The sequence below is a fragment of the Acinonyx jubatus genome, chromosome D4 (genome assembly GCF_027475565.1).
Source record: "Acinonyx jubatus isolate Ajub_Pintada_27869175 chromosome D4, VMU_Ajub_asm_v1.0, whole genome shotgun sequence".
NCBI classification, from domain to species: Eukaryota; Metazoa; Chordata; class Mammalia; order Carnivora; family Felidae; genus Acinonyx; species Acinonyx jubatus.
The window spans coordinates 14,042,229-14,065,483 of NC_069391.1; the positions used below are offsets into that span (position 1 = coordinate 14,042,229).

At 37.1% G+C, this 23,255-nt stretch overlaps 1 protein-coding gene across 2 annotated transcripts in view; it reads left to right on the forward strand.

Annotated features, from left to right (window-relative positions):
• LOC106986633 (complement C5-like) overlaps positions 1-23,034 on the forward strand; it is a 41,563-nt gene extending 18,529 nt beyond the window's left edge. The window contains exons 13-21 of one of the 2 annotated variants that reach the window (XM_015084813.3): positions 597-806; positions 899-1,048; positions 2,514-2,643; positions 9,937-9,999; positions 12,497-12,691; positions 15,316-15,400; positions 17,321-17,394; positions 19,483-19,599; positions 22,838-23,034. In XM_015084813.3, the coding sequence (XP_014940299.1) occupies positions 597-806; positions 899-1,048; positions 2,514-2,643; positions 9,937-9,999; positions 12,497-12,691; positions 15,316-15,400; positions 17,321-17,394; positions 19,483-19,568 (993 nt within the window). In that variant the 3' untranslated portion in view covers positions 19,569-19,599; positions 22,838-23,034. Of the gene's footprint in view, positions 1-596; positions 807-898; positions 1,049-2,513; positions 2,644-9,936; positions 10,000-12,496; positions 12,692-15,315; positions 15,401-17,320; positions 17,395-19,482; positions 19,600-22,696; positions 22,720-22,837 lie in introns of those variants that run through there. The other variant, XM_053204701.1, reaches the window with a different exon arrangement.
• The last annotated feature ends 221 nt before the right edge of the window (positions 23,035-23,255 follow it).

Sequence of the window (23,255 nt, forward strand, 5' to 3'; positions counted from 1 at the left end):
CAGAGCATTACCACGTTTTAGATTGCTAGGCCTTGCTAACATTCCTTAAGAACATGCCCTATTTACAAAGGGAAGACTTTAAGTCCTGTGCTCAAGAACAGATATAATGATTCCAGGCATTGCTCACTGCTGTTTAAAATACAAACTAACAAGGATGGCGGCATGATATATTGAAAAAGACATGGGCTTTGAGTCAGGAAGATCAGAGTTCACTTCCTGGATAAATCCATGTTCAAAAACAAACCTTTAGAAGCAAATAGTTCCAACCTATCTTATTTTCAGTGACTGATAACATCATCTTGTTTACTAAGCCATTTGTTGGAGTAAGCAATAACCTTATCAATTCTGAGAGAGGAACCTTTTAAGATAATGGGGCAGTTTACATCTCTGAGCTTCAATTTCTACAACTTCTAAATGGGCTAATAAATAAAATCACAACATACAATTGTGAGGATTAAATATGTCCATCTATATATACCTAATGCATAGTAGATGCCCAAGGGATAGTAATTCTTTTTTTTTTTTTTAATCACTGCCTAATTACTAGTCCAACTTTAAGCCCACTTTGATAGATGTTTGTTGTTATGTATTTTTAGATTTCATCTAAGGGCAAAATCATACACTTTGGCACAGAGAAGAAACTCCCAGGTTCATCTTACCAGCTTTTAAACCTTTCTGTGACTCAGCACATGGTTCCTACAGCCCGTCTCCTGGTATATTACATTGTCACAGGACAGCAGATAACAGAATTAGTATCTGACTCAGTCTGTCTAAATATTGAAGAAAAATGTAGAAACCAGCTTCAGGTGAGCCACAGATACTCTCCCTAGCCTGAGGTCATCCTGAGTAACTGTTTAATTTCACCTTGAGATACTTTTTTTTTTTCAATTCATTTTAGATCTATCTGTCTCCAAATAAAGATATATATTCTCCAGGCGAAACTGTATCTCTCACTATGGAAACTCAGTCAGAATCGTGGGTAGCGTTATCATCAGTGAGCCGTGCTATAAATAGCATCCAAGAAAGAAGCAAAAATAACATGGAAAGAGTTAAGTAGAATAAATGCTGTCATTCCTGTCGTTACATGTCGTTACATGTTACTACATGGCTCGGGGCCAGGTGGCCACCATGGTTCTCTCGTTGTTCTGTGGGTCACTCATGGGAAAAAAATAAAGGAAAAAGATATGGTTGCACCAATGTCTATCTTCTCAGCTAAATTTAAGGTTAGTAATACCAGCAGCTAACATTCATTGAACACTATATGCTGAGTATTATTGTAAGACCTTTTAATTTATTATACCATTGAATATTTACAACAATCCTATGAGATAAAAACCAACAATAAAGATATTTAAAATGTATTGAGTCCTTATTAGTGGAGTTCCTGTGTTATGAATGAGGAAAACTAAGTCACAGATTAGGTTTCTTGTGACCTGAGTAGAATCCCAGCACAGGATATAATCGAGTGAACTTGTTTGATCTGAGTTACCCATTTTGGTTATCCTTGTAGACATATAAAGGATAATTATCCATTTAACTTACTCTCCAATTTATTTTGTTTTATATGAACACACTTTATTTGGGAATATCTTCAGTTAAATGCTAAAATGCAGTTTTCTCTGGGAATAAACTAAAATGTAATTAGATCCACATTCAGAAACCTTCAGATGCAATCAATTCCAAACTAGCTTCCTTTCAGAGACTGATGACATCATCTTGTTTACTAAACCATTTTTTAAAAATAACATTATTGACTCTCCGAGAGCAGCATGTGTGTGTGGATACCTTTTAAGCAAATCTATAAAATTAAATTTCTTACTCCAGGGCAGGGATATGAATAAAAATGCTGGGGTTTTGGTGAGTTGAATATGTTAAAGTCAATGAAGAGGTATGGAGAGGGGAGCAGAAAAACAGGGGGTGGGGGGAGACTATGTGGCTACACATGAACACTGTGGCCATGAATAGTTGTTTTGTCTGCTCCTGCCCCTTCCCCAGCCACTCTCAGGGGCCACTTGGGTCATGGTCACAAACTCTTTAGAGGAGCCAACCCTCGTCATCAAAAATAATTCGTTGGGTATCCCTAACCGATTTTAATGCTCTGCCCTATCTTGGGTAGAGCAACAAAACCTGGGGTCTGATCCCCCTCAAAATTTAGAGCTAGAAAAGGACCATGAGAGGTAGTGAATGTTTTGTTTACTCATTCATTCACTCATACATTTATGCAAAGGATGTTTTATTAATTCAATGTACTGTACAAAGCTCTAAGAAGGGAGAATGTAAGCTGTTTCCTAAGAACTTCCATATCAAAGTTATATTGAATGAATTTTGATAGTGTATATTCAAGAAGTGAAACCCAGTGAAATGCAGTAGGGTTTGGGAAAACCAGGGAACTAGATTTTAACATTTAGTAAGTGAGAGACTTACAACTAACATTATCCCCAATTCAAGAATTCCTCATAATGGCCACTAACTGTTTTTCTTGGGGGGTGGGGAATGATTTCCTTTCTCAACAGGTACCGCAATCTTTTGATAAAAGTGGCCAGGACTGTGGAGGAAGTGGTGGCAGGAATAATGCTGAAGTGTTTGACTTAGCAGGACTCACTGTCCTCACCAATGCAAATGGAGATGACTCCCAACAAGATGGTAATTAACTGTTTTCAGCCAACTAACCTGAATATTCTTGTTATGAAAATACACCTCTTTTCCTGGACCCATACTAATTCTCCCTCCAAATCCTCCCTATTCCACTGCGTAATTTTTTTAACTAAAAAAAAAAAAAAATGATATTATTGTGGTAAAACTCCGAACATGAGATCTACCCTACTAACAAATTAAGTGAGGTGTTAAATACATCACTGTTGACTATAGGTACAGTGTTGTACAGCAGATCTCTAGAGCTTATTTGTCTTGCTTAACTGAAACTTTATTCCTTTTGATTAGTGACTCCCTATTGTCTCCTCCCCCAGCACTTGGCAACCACCATTCCACTCTTTGATTCTATGAACGTGGCTATTTTAGATAGCTCATATAAGTGGAACCATGCTGGTTGCCTTTCTGTGACTGGCTTATTTCATTTAGCTTAATATCTTCAAGGTTCATCCATGTTAGTGCATATTGCAGAATTTTCTTCTCTTTTAAGGCTAAATAGTATTACATGTATACATATGCACACATATATGTTGTGTGTGTGTGTATATATATATATATATATATATAATGTGTGTGTATATATACATACACACAATGGAATACTATACATACACACTCTTTATTCATTCCTCTGTTAATGGACATGTAAGTTGTTTCTGTACCTTGGCTTTTGTGAATGGGTGTTACAATGAACACAGGAGTGCTAGCATCTCTTTGAGATCCTGATTTCAGTTCTTCTTAGATAAGTATCTAGAAGTGGGATTGCTGGATCATATGGTAGTTCTATTTTTATTTTTTGAAGAACTTCTATACTGTTTTTCACTGCCTTACTTTGCATTCCCACCAACAGTGTGTAAGGGTTCAAGTTTCTCCATATTCTTGCCAACATTTATCTTTTTTTTTTTCATCATACCCAGTTTGACAGATGTGATTTCTCATTGTGGTTTTGATTTGCATTTCTCTGATTAGTAACATTGAGTATTTTTTCATATACCTGTTGGCCATTTGTGTATCTTCTTTGGAGAAATGTCTATTTGAGTCCTTAACCCACTTTTCAATTGGGTTATTAGGTTTTTTGCTATTGAGTTCTAGGAGTTCTTTATGTATTTTGGAGATTAACCTTTTATCACATATATAGTTTGCAAATATTTTCTTCCCTTTCCTAGGTTGTCTGTTCACTGTTAGTTGCTTCCTTTGCTGTGCTTTTTAGTTTGATGCAATTCTACTTGTTTATCATTTCTGTTGCTGTTCTTTTGTTGTTTTATTTTTATTTTGTAGCTCCTCAGAAATATTTTTTTTCTTCAAATTTTTATTTAAATTCTAGTTAACATACAGTGCAATACTGGTTTCAGCAGTAGAATCCAGTGATTCATCACTTACATACAACACCCAGTGTTCATCATAACAAGCCCTCAATACCCATCACCCATCTAGCCCATCTTCTACCCACCTCCCTCCATCAACCCTGTTTGTTCTCTCTTGTTAAAAGCCTGTTATGACTTGTTTCCCTCTCTCTCTTTCTTGCCCCCCTCCCAAATGTTCATCTATTTTGTTTCTTAAATTCCACATATGAGTGAAATCATATGGTATTTGTCTTTCTCTGACTATTTCACTTAGCATAATACACTCTAGCTCCTTGCATGTCATTGCAAATGGTGTTGCTGTGCTTTTGATATCATATCCATGAAATCATTGTTATAACCAATGTCATGAAGCTTTTCCCGTATGTTTTCTTCTAGGAATTTGGGGGTTGTAAATCTTACATTTACATCTGTATTCATTTTGAGTTGATTTTTGTATATGGTATAAAACAAGGGCCCAATTTTATTTTTTTGCGTGTGGGCATCCTATTTCCCCAACACCATTTGTTAGAGAACTTCCTTTCTCCATTGTGTACTCTTGGAACTCTTATTGAACATCAGTTGGCCATATATGCATGAATTTGGTTTTGGGCTCTCTATTCTGTTCCATTGGTCTGCATGTCTGTCTTTATATTGGGATCATACTGTTTGATTACTGTAGCTTTGTAATATCGCTTGAAATCAGAAAGTGTGATACCTCCAGCTTTATTCTTCTTTCTCAGGATTGATTTGGCTATTCATGGTCTTTTGTGCTTCCATATGAACTATAGAATTGCTTTTTCTGTTTCTATGAAAAAAATGCCATTGGGATTTTGATAGATTGCATCTAATCTGTAGATCATTTTTGGTAGTACAAACATTTTAACAATATTAAGTCTTCTAGTCTGTGAACATGGGATGTCTTTCCACTTGTTTGTGTCTTCTTTCATTTCTTTCATCAGTATTTGTAGCTTTCAGCAAGCACATATTTCACCTCCTTAACTAGGTTTATTCTTAAGGTTTTTATGGAGAGGTACTATTGTAAATTAAATTGTTTTCATAATTTCATCTTTGGATAGTTCATTGTTACTGTATAGAAACACCACTGATTATGTAGATTTTTTTTTATCCTGCAACTTTACTGAATAAGTTTATTAGTGCAATAGTTTTTTATGCAGTTTTTTTTTCTATATATATAACCATTTTATTTGCAAACAAGGACAATTTTACTTCTTCCTTTCTGGTTTGAATGCCTTTTTTTTTTTTTTCTTGCCTAATCACTCTGGCTAGAACTTCCAGCAGTATGTTAAATAGAAATGATGGAGAGTAGGACTCATTATCTTGTTCCTGATCTTAAAGGAAATGCTTTTAAGTTTTTTCTTTTTTTTTTTTTAATGTTTATTTATTTTTGAAAGAGACAGAGACAGAACGCGAGTGGGTTAGGGGCAGAGAGAGAAGGAAACACAGAATCCAAAGCAGGCTCCAGGCTCTGAGCTGTCGGCACAGAGCCCGACAAGGGGCTCGAAGTCATGAGCTGTGAGATCATGACCTGAGCCAAAGTCAGACACTCAACCGACTGAGCCACCCAGGCGCCCCCTTTTCAGTTTTTTACCATTTAGTATGATGTTAGTATGATGTTACCTGTGGGCTTTTTATATATGGCCCTTATTATGTTCAGGTACTTTCCTTCTATTCCCAGTTTGTTGAGACTTTTTTATCATGAAAGAATGATGAATTTTGTCAAATGCTTTTTCTGTATCTATTGAGACAATTGTGTAGCTTTTATTTCTTTATTTGTTAATGTGGTGCATCACTGTGCATCACATTAATTGATTTTCATATGTTGAACCACCCTTACATCCCAGGTATAAATCCCACTTAGTCATGGTGTTTGAGCCTTTTCCTATGCTGTTGGATTCTATTTGCTAGTATTTTGTTGAGGATTTTTGTACTTATATTCATCAAGGAATTTTATTTTCTTGTTGGTGTCTTTGTCTTTGGTATCATGGTAATTTCGGCCTCATTAAATGAGTTTGGAAGTGTCCTTCCTATTTAATTTTGAGAAGAGTTTGAGGATTAGAATTAATTTATCTTTACATGTTTGGTAGAATTCACCAGTAAAGCCATCTGGTCTGGACTTTTGGTTTCAGGGAGGTTTTTGATTATTGACCCAAAATCTGTACTAGTTATAGGGTTTTTGGTCCTTCTGTTTATTCATGATTTAACCTTGGTAGGTTTTATGTTTCTAGGAATTTATCCATTTAATTTCTTCTGAGTCATCCAGTTTGTTAGCATGCAACTGTTCATAGTAGTCTCTTATGATCCTTTTTATTTGTGTGGCATTAGTTGTAACGTCTCCTTTTTCATTTCTGATTTTACTTATCTGGGTCTTCTTTTTTTCTTAGTTAGGCTAGCTAAAGGTTTGCCAATTTTGTTTATCTTTTCAAAATACCAAGTCTTAGTTTCATTGATTTTTTTTTTAATATTTCATTTATTTCTGCTGTAATCTTTGTTCTTTTCTTTTTTTTTCCTTTTTTTTTCCTTTTTTTTTTCTGTTTTTACTGACTTTGGATTTGGCTTAGTCTTTTTCTAGTTCTTTGAGGTATAACATTAGGTTGTTTATTTGAGATCTGTCTTCTTTCTTAAATTAGGCATTTATTGCTATGAACTTCCCTCTTAGTACTGCTTTTGCTGCATCCTATAAGTTTTGGCATGTTGAATTTTTGTTTTTATTTCTTGAAGTATTATCTAATTTCCTTTTTGATTTCTTCTTTGACCTAATGGTTGTTCAAGAGTATGCTGTTTAATTTGCACATACTTGTGAATTTTCCAGTTTTCCTTCTGTTATTGATTTCTAGTTTCATTCCATTGTGGTCATAAAAGATACTTGGTATAATTTCAGTCTTCTTAAATTTGTTAAAACTTATTTTGTGACCTAACATATGACCTATTCTGGAGAAGGATTGTGTGCCTTTGAGATTAATATATATTCTGCTGTTGTTGGTTAGCATGCTCTGTATATGTTTGTTAGGTCTATTTGGTCTATAGTGTTGTTTAAGTCCTCTGTTTCCTTATTGATTTTCTGTCTGGATGTTCTACCCATTATTGAAAGTGTGATACTGAAGTCTCCTCCTATTACTATATTGCTGCCTATTTCTCCCTTTAGTTCTGTCAATATTTGCTTTATATATTTAGGTGTTCTGATGTTAAATGCATATTTAGTTGTTATATATTCCTGTAGATTGACTTTATTTATTGTTATATAATATCCTTCTTTGTCTCTTGTGACAATTTTGACTTAGTCTATTTTGTCTAAGTATAGCTGCCCTTGCTCTCTTTTGATTACCATTTGCATGGGATATCTTTTTCCATCCTGTACTCCCACAACACATTTCTGATAAGCTTGTCAGCACTCTGCATGAACCCCCCCCTCCCCCCACCAGCATCCAAGTCCCTCTAAGGAAGAGAGTCTGTCTTAGGTCAGATTAAACTGCTTCCATATCTTTTCCTTTCTTGCATTGCTTTAGGGCCCTGTGATCAGACCTCACTTGTCTTCTTGGGGAGCACCTTAGAGGGGGTCTTGTTCTGTCAAACCACTGCCTGGCATGCCTTTCTCCTATCATTTGCCATAAAAGCTCAAGCTTCACCTTTTCTTCCAACCCCATTCCCAAGCTGGCCTTGGAGAATGACCTCTCCCCCTGTGCTAATTTGCTAGGGTTGTCAAAACAGAGTAGTACAGACCAGGTGGGTTAAACAACAGAAACTGTTTCCCCACAGTTTTTAGAGACTAGAAGTTCAAGGTCAAGGTGTCAGTAGGATAGATTTCTTCTAAGCCTTCTCTCCTTGGCTTACACATGGCCACTTTCTCCCTGAGTCCTCACACAGTCTTTCTTCTGTATGTATCTGTGTTCTAATCTCTTCTTATAAGGACCCACCCAATATTGGATTAAGGCCCACCCAATGACCTAATTTAACTTTAATTACCTCTTTAAAAACCTCATCTCCAAATATTTTGAGGTACAGGGGGTTAGGGCTTTAACATATGAATTTGTGGAGGAAAACTGGATTCAACACCTAACAGTCCCTTTATACTCAGTCTGACATTATAATATTAATAGACTGAAACCCCTATTTCATGTCTTTCTTTTTAAATTCTTTTTTAATTTTAATTTTATTTTTTAAATTTATATCAATTAGTTAACATATAGTGCAACAATGATTTCAGGAGTAGATTCCTTAATGCCCCTTACCCATTTAGCCCTTCCCCCCTCCCACAACCCCTCCAGTAACCCTCTGTTTGTTCTCCATATTTAAGTCTCTTATGTTTTGTCCCCCTCCTTGTTTTTATATTATTTTTGCTTCCCTTCCCTTATGTTCATCTGTTCTGTGTCTTAAAGTCCTCATATGAGTGAAGTCATATGATGTTTGTCTTTCTCTGAGTGACTAATTTTGCTTAGCATAATACCATCTAGTTCCATCCACATAGTTGCAAATGGCAAGATTTCAGTCTTTTTGATTGCCAAGTAATACTCTGTTGTGTATATATACTGCATCTTCTTTATCCATTCATACATCGATGGACATTTGGGCTCTTTACATACATTGGGTATTGTTGATAGTGCTGCTATAAACATTGGGGTGCATGTGCCCCTTTGAAACAACATCCCTGTATCCCTTGGATAAATACCTAGTAGTGCAATTGCTGGGTCTAGGGTAGTTCTATTTTTAATTTTTTGAGGAACCACCATACTGTTTTCCAGAGTGGCTGCACCAGCTTGCATTCCCACCAACAATGCAAAAGAGATCTTTTTTCTCCACATCCTCACCAACATCTGTTGTTGCCTGAGTTGTTAACGTTAGCCATTCTGACAGGTGTAAGGTGGTATCTCATTGTGGTTTTGATTTGTATTTCCCTGATGATGAGTGATGTGGAGCATTTTTTCATGTGTCAGTTGGCCATCTGGATGTCATCTTTGGAGAAGTGTCTATTCATGTCTTTTGCCCATTTCTTCACTGGATTATTTGTTTTTTGGGTGTTGAGTTTGTAAGTTCTTTATAGATTTTGGATACTAACCCTTTATCTGATATGTAGTTTGCAAATATCATCTCCCATTCTGTTGGTTGCCTTTTAGTTTTGCTGATTGTTTTCTTTGCTGTGCAGGAACTTTTTATTTTGATGAGGTCCCAATAGTTCATTTTTGCTTTTGTTTCCCTTGCCTCTGGAGACATGTTGCGTAAAAAGTTGCTGCGGCCAAGATCAAAGAAGTTTTTGCCTGCTTTCTCCTCAAGGATTTTGATGGCTTCCTTACATTTAGGTCTTTCATCCATTTTGAGTTTATTTTTGTGTATGGTGTAAGAAAGTAGTCTAGGTTCATTCTTCTGCACGTCGCTGTCCAGTTTTCCCAGCACTACTTGCTGAATAGACTGTCTTTATTCCATTGGATATTCTTTCCTGCTTTGTCAAAGACTCGTTGGCCATACGTTTGTGGGTCCGTTTCTGGGCTCTCTATTCCATTGATCTGAGTGTCTGTCTTTGTGCCACCATATTTCGTGTCTTTAGATTTTTGTGATATCCAGGATAGGGACAGGATTTTACTGATTTTTGTTGTTTCCTAACTGGGAGACAAAAGGCACTCACTAAGTGTTTTAAACAGATGAACAAACACCTTAAAAATGTGTGTATTTTATACTTTCTGTCTTATTATGTTTGAGCTTCTTGAGGTCATACTTTAGCAAAGAACAAATAATAATAGTGCTACCAAAAAATATGCTTACTCTGCTCTTGTACATCTCTGTTTTACGGGTATACAGATCAGAATTGTTGTGGGAAATAGAACAGATCTCTGATAAAATATACACAGTCCATTCTGTGAACTGGTAATTTAGATAATCTGATGGAAGCATTTATTCTGAGGTATGTTCTCTCTCTCTCTCTGTTTTTTAACAGGTGGATTGTTGGAGAAAATTCCCAGATCAAGAAGAGAATTAAAAGAGAAAATAGAAAGTCTAGGTGCTCCAAAGTTTCATGTTGTTTTCAGAGGTTATGATGAAGTGATCCAGGATCTGCTACATTTTCTCATTCTAGCTAATTGATGTAGACCAGATGAAAAGATCTGTAGGCACACCCAGCTTTTGATCTTTATACGAGTGAAGCAAACTGGTTAAATTAACACACATTTACTTCGCAGAGTCTTAACTTAAAAGAAATAAGTCACCACCATAGCCATTCTCTATAGTGATGATAGAGTTGCTTTCTAATTGTCTCATAGATCTTCCTCTCTCTCAGAGTAGCTGGTGCAGCAGTTAAATGTGTAGCTTCCCCCCCATTCTCACAAAAGCTAGGTCTGATGAACTTTAGGTTGAAATAATAGCTAATGCTAATTGAGGACTTACTACATGCCAGGCACTGTGGATGCCTCATAATCAGATTTTCTCCTTGAACACTCACACCCATCTCATGCAGTAGGTACTCTTATTACCTCCATTTTCCAAATGAAATCATCAAGGCCCAGAGAATTTAATAATAAGTAACATGTCCAACATCTTGGGCTAGTGAGTGGCATAGGTCAGATTGACAGCAGAGCCCACTACACTAGTGACTGCTATGCTCTTCTGGGCACTACTTCTATCCTTTGGATGTTCAGAACCTGTCCGGGTCACTTGGAAGATGTGTGTGAAAGAACTGATTTAAAATTTTTTTTTTTAACATTTATTTATTTTTGAGACAGAGAGAGACAGAGCATGAACGGGGGAGGGGCAGAGAGAGAGGGAGACACAGAATCGGAAGCAGGCTCCAGGCTCTGAGCCATCAGCGCAGAGCCTGACGCGGGGCTCGAACTCACGGACCACGAGATCGTGACCTGAGCTGAAGTCAGACGCTCAACCGACTGAGCCACCCAGGCGCCCCTTTTTTTTAATTTTTTTTTTAACATTTATTTATTTTTGAGACAGAGAGAACTGATTTTAATATAGCACTTACATTTTAGTTATACTATCAATAATGTCAAGGAGTTACAGATATTGTGCTTTAATAAAAACGATGATAATATTGTCATTAGTATATGTCATTAATAATAATGACGATAATATTATTAGTAGAATAATGATGATAATAACATTATTATAAAGTGCCCCCCCCCCCATTTCCAGCAGGGATTTGCCACAAAAGCATATTTAGAAGGCATCACATAAAACAATGTGTTTAGAATTAGAGACCAGGTTTGGGTCTCAGCTTACTACTTACAGCTAAGTGATCTTTGCCAAGTTAAATGGAGATAATTTCTCTCTGCTCTGCTCTTAGGAGAATTGAATGAGATCGTACAGGTAAAGCACTTAGCTTAGGAGGAACTAATGTTTAATGCTTTATTCTTTTTATTTTTTATTGCTTTAAATTTTTTGATGCCTATTTATTTTTGAGTGAGAGAGAGAGAGAGAGAGAAAATGAGCGAGGGGCGGGGGTACAGAGAGGGGGAGACACAGAATCCAAAGTAGGCTCCAGGCTCTGAGCTGTCAGCACACAGCCTGATGCAGGGCTCAAACCCACGAACCACGAGATCATGATCTGAGCCGAAGTCAGATACTTAACCAAATGAGCCACCCAGGTGCCCCAGTGCTTCATTCTTTTTAAAGCTCTTTCTCACCAAAGCCACACTCTGACCTAGGCTAGGCAGAAACTATAATCATTTAATGATGGCAAAATGAGTTTCTGAAAACTGAACTGTGTTGCAAAGTCCAGATGACTGGAAGAGGTGGGGCAGCCACAAGTGTCAGAGCTTCTATTCTGTGGCCCAGTGGCCTTTTCACTACATGATGCTGCCTCTTAGCTCCAGCCCCAGCTCTGCCTCTTAGCAGCTACACCCACTGGGACAAGTCTCTTCCCCTATCTGTACTATTATTTCCTCCTTTCTAAATGACAGAGAAGACATGACCAAGTCTAAGGTCCCTTTCAGAGGTTTTTGAGAAAACAGGAGGGCAACCTCAGTGAAAGTTCTTACTCTTCTATTCACTCACTCGACTTTGTGCTGGCTGGCTTGACCTTCTTGGCCAAGTGCATGTCCAGGGGAGAGTGACTGTACAAGGGCTTTGAAACCATATCCTGTGAAAACATGGTCCAAATAAAAAAGCCTCAGGGATGTTTACTGGAGAAAGGATGAGATTTAGGTAGTCATGATGACTGTCTTCAAATATTCAAGGAAGTAGTGGTTATGTGACTTTTGCTGCACAAGAGGATTAATTCCATGAGTACCTATAAAGAAATAGGAGTGAGAGTTTCATTTAGAAGATGTCAGGAAGAGTTTTTCAGCAATTAGAGCTCTCTGAAATGGAACAGGTTGCCTGGAGAGGAAGCAGCTTCCCATTCTGATAGCTGTTCCAGCAGGGGCTGGTTGACCATTGGTGCTGAAGGGGGTGGAGCCGGGGGTACCAGGGAGGAAGATGAACTAGAGCCTGTAAGCCTAGCCCCAAGACTTTGAATCTGTACTTGACTAAGAGCAGTTGTATTATCTCAGCATCCACGTTCAAACACCCATTGATCCAGAAGTGCTGTTATGACGGAGCCTTTAAAAGCGAGGAGAGCTGTGAGCAGAGAGCTGCAAAGATTACCCTTGGCCCACGTTGTTCCAGAGCTTTCTCTCAGTGTTGTGAGCTGGCAAATCAACTGCGGGAGGAGTCGTCTTACATCTATGTAATGATCGGAAGGCATGGTATGTGTAAGCGCTCCTGTTTTGTGTGCAGTACAGTAAGAGGGTGCAAGCAGAGTCTGTGCTGCCATTGGAAGAAGTACTTCCAAATTTGGCTTAATGTAGAAAAGATGCAGTATGAACTCCTGCCAGTTTGGCTTGAAAAAAACAGAGTGGTCAGTGGCAATAATACTAGTTTGGATACCACTAGTCCCACTAGTCCCACTAGTCCCACTGACCAGCTTTCTCACTAACTCAGTGTGTAGCGTTGCAGGTCGTTATTTATCCTCTAAGAGCTAGTTTGTGAAATGGAAATATTTGACTGAATGATTCTGTGATACTCATTTTGTACACACATCATTGACCACACATGATACTTAAAATCTTGCAAAAAGACAATAGGAGACTTTGAAGAATCAAAATATCATTATTGATTCTGCCACAAAGCATAACCAATAAGAAATTTTAGAAGTAGAAGAAATCCCAGTAAGCATATACAGAAAAGAGTTTCCTTTACTTCAATTTCACATGGTTTCATGGAAAATCCTGATGAGTACAACTTTTATTACAATTTTGTTTAATTTTAATAACCTTTTCCACCTATTTTCCTTGGTTTCATCTGAATTCTACTTAACTGCCCTACTGTGCAGATCATGCAAGTTAAGGCATGATCATAATTAAGAAAAATATTGCAATGTTAGTTTAATCTGGTACTTTAAAAAGTCAGTAACTTTTAAATTATTTTTTAAATTTTTTATTTTTAGTTTTTTTTCCAATTTTATTGAGATATAATGGGCATGTAACATTGTGTAAGTTTAAGGTGCACAACATAATCATTTGGATTATGTATATATAGTGAAATACTGTTTACCACAGTAAGTTCAGTTAACATCTGTTACCTCTCATACTTACAATTTTTTTCCTTGTTAAATAACGTTTTTTAAAAAAAGGATTTAATAACTTCCTTGTGCCTTTCCATGAACTTATAAAAGTCTATAAACAAGCAAGCTCTGAAAAATATTTTAAAATATAAAACTTATCTTAAATCTTCAATAATAGTGATATTGCTGGGAAATCCTCCTAAACTTATGAATGCATATGATTGAAATATTTTTATTAGTTAAAAAATATATGAAAGTAATATAACCTATAGGCTTAAAAAAGCCAAACAATAAAATTTAGAGGAAAATCAACAAAATATTTAAGAATAAACATTAAAAAAACCTCTGTCAGTTGACTGTTTTCCTTATGCTCTGCCTTGTGTTCCCATGACTTATTCATTGCCTGTCTGGAGAGGCCTGTACCTCCCTCTCCCCTTCACCCATTTTTTTTCTAACTCCTTACTTCCTTTCCCTCTGGCAACCATCAGTTTGTTCTCTGTGTTTATAGGTCTGATCCTGCTTTTTGTTTGCTTACTGTTTTGTTTTTGTTTTGTTTAGATTTCATTCATGAGTGGAATCATATGATATTTGTCCTTCTTAGCCTGACTTATTTTACTTAGCATAATGCCTTCCATGTTAATTCATGTCCTCTTTTCTTCTCAAACTTGCCAGAGCTTTCTCTATTATATTGATCTTTTTAAAGAAACAATTTTTTAGTTTTGTTGATTACGTCTATAATTGTTTTCTGTTTTATATGGTCCATTAATCTCTACCTTCTACTTTTTTTTTGTTTTATTGTTCTTTTTCTAACTTTGTAAGTTAATTACATTTATTTTTCATATGAATTATTGATTCAGGTGTCTCCTTGTATTTTTTACAGTTTTTGCTGTATGTACTTCAAAGCTGTGTTCTTAAGTACATAGTTTATGCCTACCTCTTCTTTTTAGCAAAATATAACTCTATCCACATAAAATATTTTTTTACCCCATTTAAATTGTTCTGAATTCTGTTTTATCAGAAGTTATTATTTAACTACTAGCTTATCTTTTGTCAGTATTTGGCCTGTATATGGTTTTCTATCCCTTTATTTTAAACTTTTCTCTATCACTTGGTGCTGTTGTATAGCTTTTAAATCTGTTTCTAGATAAGTTTTCTTTTCTTAACCTGTTTTGAGAATGTCTAACTTTTAATGAGATATTTTAAGCCCACTCAAGTTTGTTGAGTTTATACTTATTCATGTTCTCTTATATTTTCTATTGAATATGCTTCCTTATTGTTTCTTTATATCCTTTCTTGCCTTTTGTTGATTTGCTTTGGCACATCCTTCTTTACACTTTTATTAAAAATTTGCACTAGTTTTCATTACAAAAACAATACTGTAATAGAAGAGTGTGAAGTACAAGGTAAAAATTCCTGACCCCTGTACTACCTGCTTTCTAAGTAAGACATTGCCATTGTTTAAAATTTTTTATCTTTCCAGAAATTTTCTCTGCCTATGTAAATATTTATGTCTACACCTGTAGCTGTATCTCTGTATAACATTTTGTTTTATACCTATGGGAGGTTACCATTCTGTATTTTGCTTTTTGCATGTAATGCATATTAGACACCTTAAATCGAGGATTTTTTTTTCCTATTTTGATATTACAAAAATTAAATGTTTGATCAAATTCATTAAAATATTTAATTTAAAGTTAGCCATCATGCTTTAACATGTAACTCTATTGTATGTTATGTTTACCCTGTGTTTTCATATTTTTAATTTAGATGCACCAAGCAGGTACCCAATAATGTTTGAAAGAAACACTTTTTTAGAAAATGGGTTATGGGAAGTACATCATGTCTCTAAAAGGTATTCTAAGATTTTATTGTCTTTTCCTTAGGAATTTTAAAAAATATTCAAATATGATATATAAGTGGTCTGTCAATCTTCAGAGGGTTTCTTTGATTATTAAAGATAGCACTGACATTTGATCAAGGTTAATTTGGTTGGCTATTGGGCTGGTTTTTCCCTCAGTAGCAGGGTTAACTGAGCACTGATCTTTGTAGAAGAATGCCATTTCACTTACCTTGAACTTATACTGAGCATGTAGTTTGGCGTGATATCTGGGCATTATACTTCTGTGTAGTTGTTTCAGTACTTCTAAACAGACTCTGGTGTGTAACAAACACACCAACAATGTATATCATCCATTTAGGTATGTATTTCCAATGCTATTTATCTACATAACAAATCAGAGAAGGCAATATTTTCCTTGTATTATAAACACATGCTGTAAATAACCGATTATCCATAAGGTTTGAGAAATGATCAGTTTCTCTTCAGTTATCATGACTTGCCTGATGTCCAACAGCCTCCTTTACTCTCCCTGATTCCAGCTCTATCCACTTCTCTGATTCACTCTCTAAGCACAGCCACCCATGTCATTATGTTAAAATCCAAATCTGATCATGCCATTTCCCCATCTAAAACCATTTCTCCATGACCCATCAGGCAAAATCAATGTAGATTAAGACCCTCTCATCCACTGCTCTTGCCAATGGCTCCAGCCCATCTCCCAGCAGCCCTTGCCACTATCCTTTATTGTGCCCTCTGTGCTCCAGCAGTACTTGGTCTGTGCAGTTTTCTTACCTTTTCCTGGAAATCCTCTTTCTTAACCCTCCACTCCTAACAAAAGGCATTTCACATTTGACAACCAACTCAGACACTGGGTTCACCAGAAAGTGGCCCCCAAAGAATTAAACACTTACCTCTCTGCGTTCTTACTGTAGTTTGTACATGCTTGTATTGAAGCCCTTATTATCTCTGTGATCATGTATTTGTTTACATATTTCTCTCCTCTTCTAGAATAAGTTATTTGAGGCAGACAGCTTGTTACTTATCCCTGTATTTAGTCTTAGGACTGTGCCATGCACATGATAGGCACTTAGGAAATGTACTGTTTAGACTAAATGGACTTTGATATTCTGAAAATTCCTTTTTGTTTCAATTGTTTTTGATTACTCTACTTTTCTTAAAAGTAGAGTTCACTGAAAATAATATAATTTTAATTTGATAACTTATCACAGCCCTTTCAGTTTATAAAAGTAGGGCAATGAAAACAAAACATGGGAGTATGTTGAACCATGTCTTAATCCATCTGGGCTGCTATAACAGAAAACCACTGACTGGGTGGCTTATAAACAAGACATTTATTTCTCATAGTTATGGAGGCTGAGAAGTCCAAGATCAAGGCACTGGCAGATTTAATGTTCAGTGAGAGCCCACTTTTTGGTTCACGGATAGCCATGACAGAAGGAATGAGGGAATTCCCCAGGACCTCTTCTGTAAGGACACTAATTCAGTTCTTGAGGGCTCCACCCTCATGACCTGAGCACTTCCCAAAGATCTCCCGTCTAAATGCCATCACACTGGGGATTATATTTCAACGTATGAATTTTGGGGGGGATGCAAACATTCAATCTATGCCAAACCATATGTATATGCCTGTAACCAAGCATTCTTGACCCACACAGCAATTTCATATATTTCAACTTAATTGGTGTATAGGCAATTATCCTGAGAATGTAGGAGTCCCTTGTTGTCCTTTGTTCTTTTCTTGACTTTCTCCCCACCTATGGTCACTGATTTAACTTTGTTTTCTTGTGATTTGCTTCAAGAGCCCATATGTGAAAACTGTAAACATTTCTGATTAATAGACCATGTTAAATTGGTTCCAGGTTAACTAAGGCTCACCTGTGTGTGATAGCTGTGAAATATTTTATTTTCTAGGCATCAGATAGAGTTGACGCTACCTGATTCTCTAACTACCTGGGAAATTCAAGGTGTTGGCATCTCAAATCAAGGTAAACAGCTAGTATGATATACTGAATTAAGGAGCAGTTTATTCATTGCAATATGTTTATCATTTTATCGACAGTTTATCCAGAACTTTGGCAATAGCATATTTTAGACTCTCATTGTAAGCTCGTATGAAAAAGATTTATCTATATGTTTTTGAACATATTTTGTTCATTTAATGTTTTTGTAACCATCATTATATGAGCCACAGTCTCAAGTTCCTACTTTCCTAAAACTGTTATGATTTGCTGGGAGGTTGAGGTGGAGGATAAAAACAGGACTCATTACTGAGTTTTCCCTCAAACTATGGGTAACAGTGCAAATCAACATCATTTGTAAATTATTTTTAAGGATATTTATTTGAAGGGTGCTTGGGTGGCTCAGTTGGTTGAGCATCTAACTCTTGATTTCAGCTCAGGTCATGATTCCAGGGTTGTGAGACCAAGCCCCACATCAGGCTCTGCCTGCCCATGGAGCCTACTTGGGATTTTTTTTTTCTCTCTCTCTCTCCCTTTCCCCAGCTCACACACCCCCATTTGTGCACACCTTCTCTCTCTCTCAAATTAAAAAAAAAATGTTATTTCATTTTTTATAATTCAATATTTCACCCATTAAATGGTTTCCATAATGTATTAATGTCTTTGGCTACACTGAAAAATAGGATGGAGACAGACTGCTAAAAAACAAAAAACAAAAAACAAAAAACTATGCCAATTTTGTAACCAGAGCACTAACAACAGCAACAAAAGAACAATAGTATGATAAAGTTCCAAAGATATTAAATTCTAACAGAAAATGTTATAGTACATACAGTACTTTAATCTTTAAAAAGAACACAAGTAAAGGTAGCTAAACAGAAGGTTGTGTGAGGGATGGCTGTGGTGGCTGAGTTATGGAGAAATGTGCAGACGTCTGGGGAAGCTGATGGCCAAATGGAGCCGATGAAAATATGTGGGGCAAATGGACGTTGCGTCATAGTACTCGGTTCCTCATTTGCTGGCTGCTTTCAGCTGAGTAATGTACTTGTGTTCAGCTCCTATCACATGGTGGCCAAAAATATTGAAGTGTTAGGGGAAAAAGTGCACATGAATCACCAGGATGCATTGCCATCATTCCCTGACTTAGCAGTCATTGCAAGCTAAGAACATTCAGGCCTATACCTGGAGCTGAACAGACTGTGCCTAAAAAAATGTTGTGCGTGTGTACTTAATATTTTTATCCAGTGCCTTAAGGAAATGATTCTCAGGCTAATGGAAGTTACTAATGTTTTGTTGTGGTGGTGGTGGCTGAAGTTCACAAACTAATGGTGCAAATGTGAACACTGAGTGGATATTTGATGATACTAAAAACTCTCATTGTTTTTGACAGTGAGGTTAAAAAAACGGAAGTTATTGTCTTTGAGAGATATATGCTGAAATATTGACAGAGAAAATAACGTGATACTGAGATTTGCCTCAAGATATTTCAGGAAGTTCAGGAGAGATGGGTACAGAGGAAACAAAACTGGCCATGAGTTGATAATAATCACTGAGCTGGGTAGTGGGAACGTGGAGGTTCATTATGCCATTCTTTCTACTGTTTATATAAGTTTGATTTTTCCTATAACCAAAAGGGTACTTTTTTAACTTTATAAATAATCATAATAAGGCCTCTTTGTTTATGGCCATTATTTGAATGTTGAAGACAAAGCCTGCCCGCCAGATAGTCCCGTGGCTCACTCTGCCACAGGTTCCGGGCTTCCCCTGACCACCTGTGTACCGGACCTTATCTTCTTTATATGTGTCACTGCCTCATAGTTTATCACATATTGTTTATGTCTTCGTGACTAGAGGGAAGATTTTGCCTGTCTTGTTCACTATTGTATCTGCATTAGCTAGAACAGTGGCCCATGGTGGTAGACTAAGTATTAATTGATTCGAGAAATAAGCATCACTAAGTAGAACTTTCAAGAAGAAGAGAGAAATATAGGGGGAAAAAAAGGAAACTCAATATCGTCTTTTTCTCTTCCTCCAAGTAAAATACAAGAATTTTGGAGAAGAAGAAGTACCCTGGGGGCCCCCTAATGTGCTTCTGTGCGCTGTCACCCCTCACAGGTCTGTGTGTTGCTGATGTGCTGCAGCTCCAGGTGCACAAAGACAGTTTCCTGGTCGGAGACAACAATGTGGCAATCGTCAATTAAGAGGGACAGTTTCCCACACTAAAGTTTCTAAGTAAGTAGGTAAATATGTGGCACCAGAGTCAAGGGCTGAGAAATCTAATGGTAAATCCACTACACACAATTCACTTTAATGTGGCACGAACACTGCCCTTAATGCAAAAGGATCTGACATCAGGGAGGATTGGGGTGAGGGGGAAGGAGTGAGAGACTCTCAAGTTGTATATAATTAACGTATCACCAGAGAAAAGGAATGGAAGTTTAGGTGAGAATAAGGTCATGTTTTTGTTGGGAATGGTGGGAGTTGAGGGAAGACTTCCTTAAATTAATCCACAGAAGCACAAGACTGGTGGTTGCCAGTGGTGGGGTTGGGGGCTGCGAGAGATGTGGAGTAACTGCCTGATGGGTAAGGGTTTTTTGTTTTTTGTTTTGTTTTGTTTTTTTGAGCAATGAAAATATTTTGGAATTAGATAAAGGTAGTAATTGCATAATATTGTGAATGTACTGAATACCACTGAATTGTTCACTTAAAAATGGTTAATTTTATGTTATATGAATTTCACCTCAAAACAAAGAAAAGTCTTCTTGTACTAGCTAATGTTGGGGAGGGCAGTGGAAGTCCCCTCCTCTGTAAAAGTAGGAGGATTGGCAGATAAAATCATCTCTGTCCCACCCCCACATCACTCTGGACATTTGGGATGGATCTCAGAGAATGGGTAGGATTTTCACAAGTAGAAATAACGACTGGAGTATTTTATGATGATAAAACAGCATACATATGGAAAGGGGAAACCATGGACAGTTTATTGCGGCCAGACCCTAGTAGGCTTGGAGGTAAACATTCTTTTGAACTTCTAAATTATTCCCAGAAGCAGACTAAAGGACCCTTCCCAGTCTTACAGTGAGTTGATGGCAGACCTAAACCTAGAACTTTGGTCTTTTGACTTTTAGGCTTGTGTTCTTTTCACTATAGAAAATAATCGATTCCATATGCTTTAGATCAACAAATTGGTCTTAAATAAATTGTACTAAGAGTTGCAGTATATTTAAAAATGAATATGTAATCCAGGAATTAAAACCCCAAATCTCAGCCTGGAATGACCATATAGTTAACACCAGTTTGTCTTTCAGAGTTCCAGTGAGAGCCATTTTCTTGGGGAACCTTCTATTAGCCCCAAGCCCTGATAGAACTGTTACTTTCCTTTCTATTTATCTCAAGTCTGTCATTACACTCATAAGCATGCTTATATAGCTAATGTCTGTCTCTCCTACTAATCCGACCTAACATTTACTGAGGACTTAATCAAGGTCAGATCCATCCTAAGCTTTTTGCAAGAATTCATTTACCTAATTTTCACCATAACCCTATGAAGTAGATATTTCATTTGTTCTCCCTTTACGGATAGAGAAACTGAGGCACACAGCGATTAATTTGTGCAAGTCAAACAGTGAGTAGCAGAACCAGGACCCAACCCCAGCAGACTCATTCACGAGTCCACACACTGAAGCTCCTCCCTGAGAGCAGCAGCGACTGTCTCTATGATTGCATCCTCGGCACCTGCCTGCCCAGAGCGTGTGCACGACTGTCAAACAAACGCATGGTCTCAATGCGAGCTCAGGAATGGCTCATACTTGGCTGTGTAGCCTGAGCAAGTCACCTGGCTTCTCTGAACTCAACATTTATCCTAACCACCATGTTTAGAGTTGTAAAGCCCAAATGAGATCATGGATGTGAAAACACCTTGGACAAGAATGAATGTTTAAATAAATATAAATGCACAGGATGACATAGTAAGGGTGCTTCATAAATTATATTCTTCTAAATATTTTAATTATTTGAGAGAATCATAGATTTGGATTCACTTTTGTTCAAAAAGCATTTGAAGAAAAGTTCAGATAGAAGTCTTTTTCAGTGGCACGATTTGCCTCAATGAGACGCATTATTTGGTAACAATTCTCAGTGGCTTGAGTAACCTGCCAGCAATGACAGCTAATTGCCTTTTGGACAGAGGCTTCACATAGATCTTAACTTCTTCCTTCATATATTGGAATAGGCTCAGTTTCATTTCCTTCAGAGTTCAGCATTCACAAGATTTATGTGTATTATTTATGCTTTTAATTAAGGCCTCAAGTAGAATAAAAGCACACTTAACCTTACTTGGGAATTGATTTCCATTTTAAAAACAGTAATGGGGTCACTCACTTTTGATTGGCTGTCCTAATTATAAACCCACTAAATAAATGGTTACCTAAAAAAAGAAAGAGGTTATTAAACAGATGAATCAAAAGCAGTGAACTGCTCTTATTTATGGTGCCCACTTTTATTTCTAATTTATTTCTAATGCTTTTATTAGAAGTGAGGGCCCTGGAGCAAGCCCTGTAGTAGAGATCCAAACCTAGACATCAACCCCAAATTCTGGCACCATAACTAAACCTTCAGGTTTGTACTCAGCTCCTTGACTCCTTTGAAATACTATGGCAACTTGAAGTTATGGATTTCAAGTCATTCTATATTAAAGCAAGTAAAAAGAGGGAATCTCTCAGAGACAAATTCATTGCCAGTGTTCATTCAGCCCACAGTTACTAGCATTGACTCAGGTGGCGGGCACTGAGATGGCAATAAGAAGTGACTGCTGAAGCAGAAAAACAGAAAAATTCCGAAACACCACCTACCACTATTGTCAATATAGAAATTTCCTTTTTTTCTGCAACTGAGATAATTTTGTAATAGCAAGGTATGCTTGACCAAACTTGACCTGATACCCTGATTTGTACTGTTTGGCCCCGGGTCCTTGCCCTTGCCTTGAGTATCTTCGTGGTGGTTTGCTCATCTCTGGTTACTGATGGCCAGAGAAAAGATCTCCTTAGTTGAGTACATTCCTGGCAGAAAAATTCACCTTCCCCCCCCCCCCATAAGCTCAAGGTCTTAAAATGAAATATTTAAATATATTTATGAATTCTGCCTTTCCTTACAAAAGAATACTCTGTATTGCCAAAAATAATAATCTTTGGGAGTTCTGCTAGAATTCAACATCATGTTTTGATATTCAGGAATATGGAACGCAAAAGATGAAAACACTTGTGTCAGCGAGTACTAACTAACCTGGAATTCATTCTTTCTTTCCTCCTTATTATCAAAACCTGAATTTTAGCTGGCCTTCATTTCCCTTGAAGTTGGGCACAGCCTATTCCCAAGTCTCTTCATGAAATGTATGTATGGGACTTTGGAGAAGGCTGCTCAAAGCAAGTGGATTCAACAGGGAGGGGTCTCTTTTCTGCCTTCCTTTTTGCAGCCCTCATCCTACAAACAATGGCTGGAGTTCCAGCAGCCAACATGGACCATGAGGTAACACTGAAGATGGAAGCTAGGTGATAGCATGGTGGAACAAAAAAATAATGGCCCCTGCCTCTGAGGACATATGGAAATGCCATTGCAGCTTTGGACTTCTTTTATGTGAGAAAGAAATAAACATATACCTCATTTGGGCAACAGTGATTTTGATTGCATGTTATATACAGCAGAACCTAATTCTGATTATTATAAACTCATTTTCTTTCTCTGGCCCTGCATAACTCCCCTGTCATAACGCTCATCACAGTTTGGTTTAACTGTTCATTTGATGGTCTGTCTTCAACACTAGACTCCAAGTTCCTTGAACATCCTGTCTAGTTCCCCATTGCTGCCCCAACCACTGTCTGGTACATTTTAGG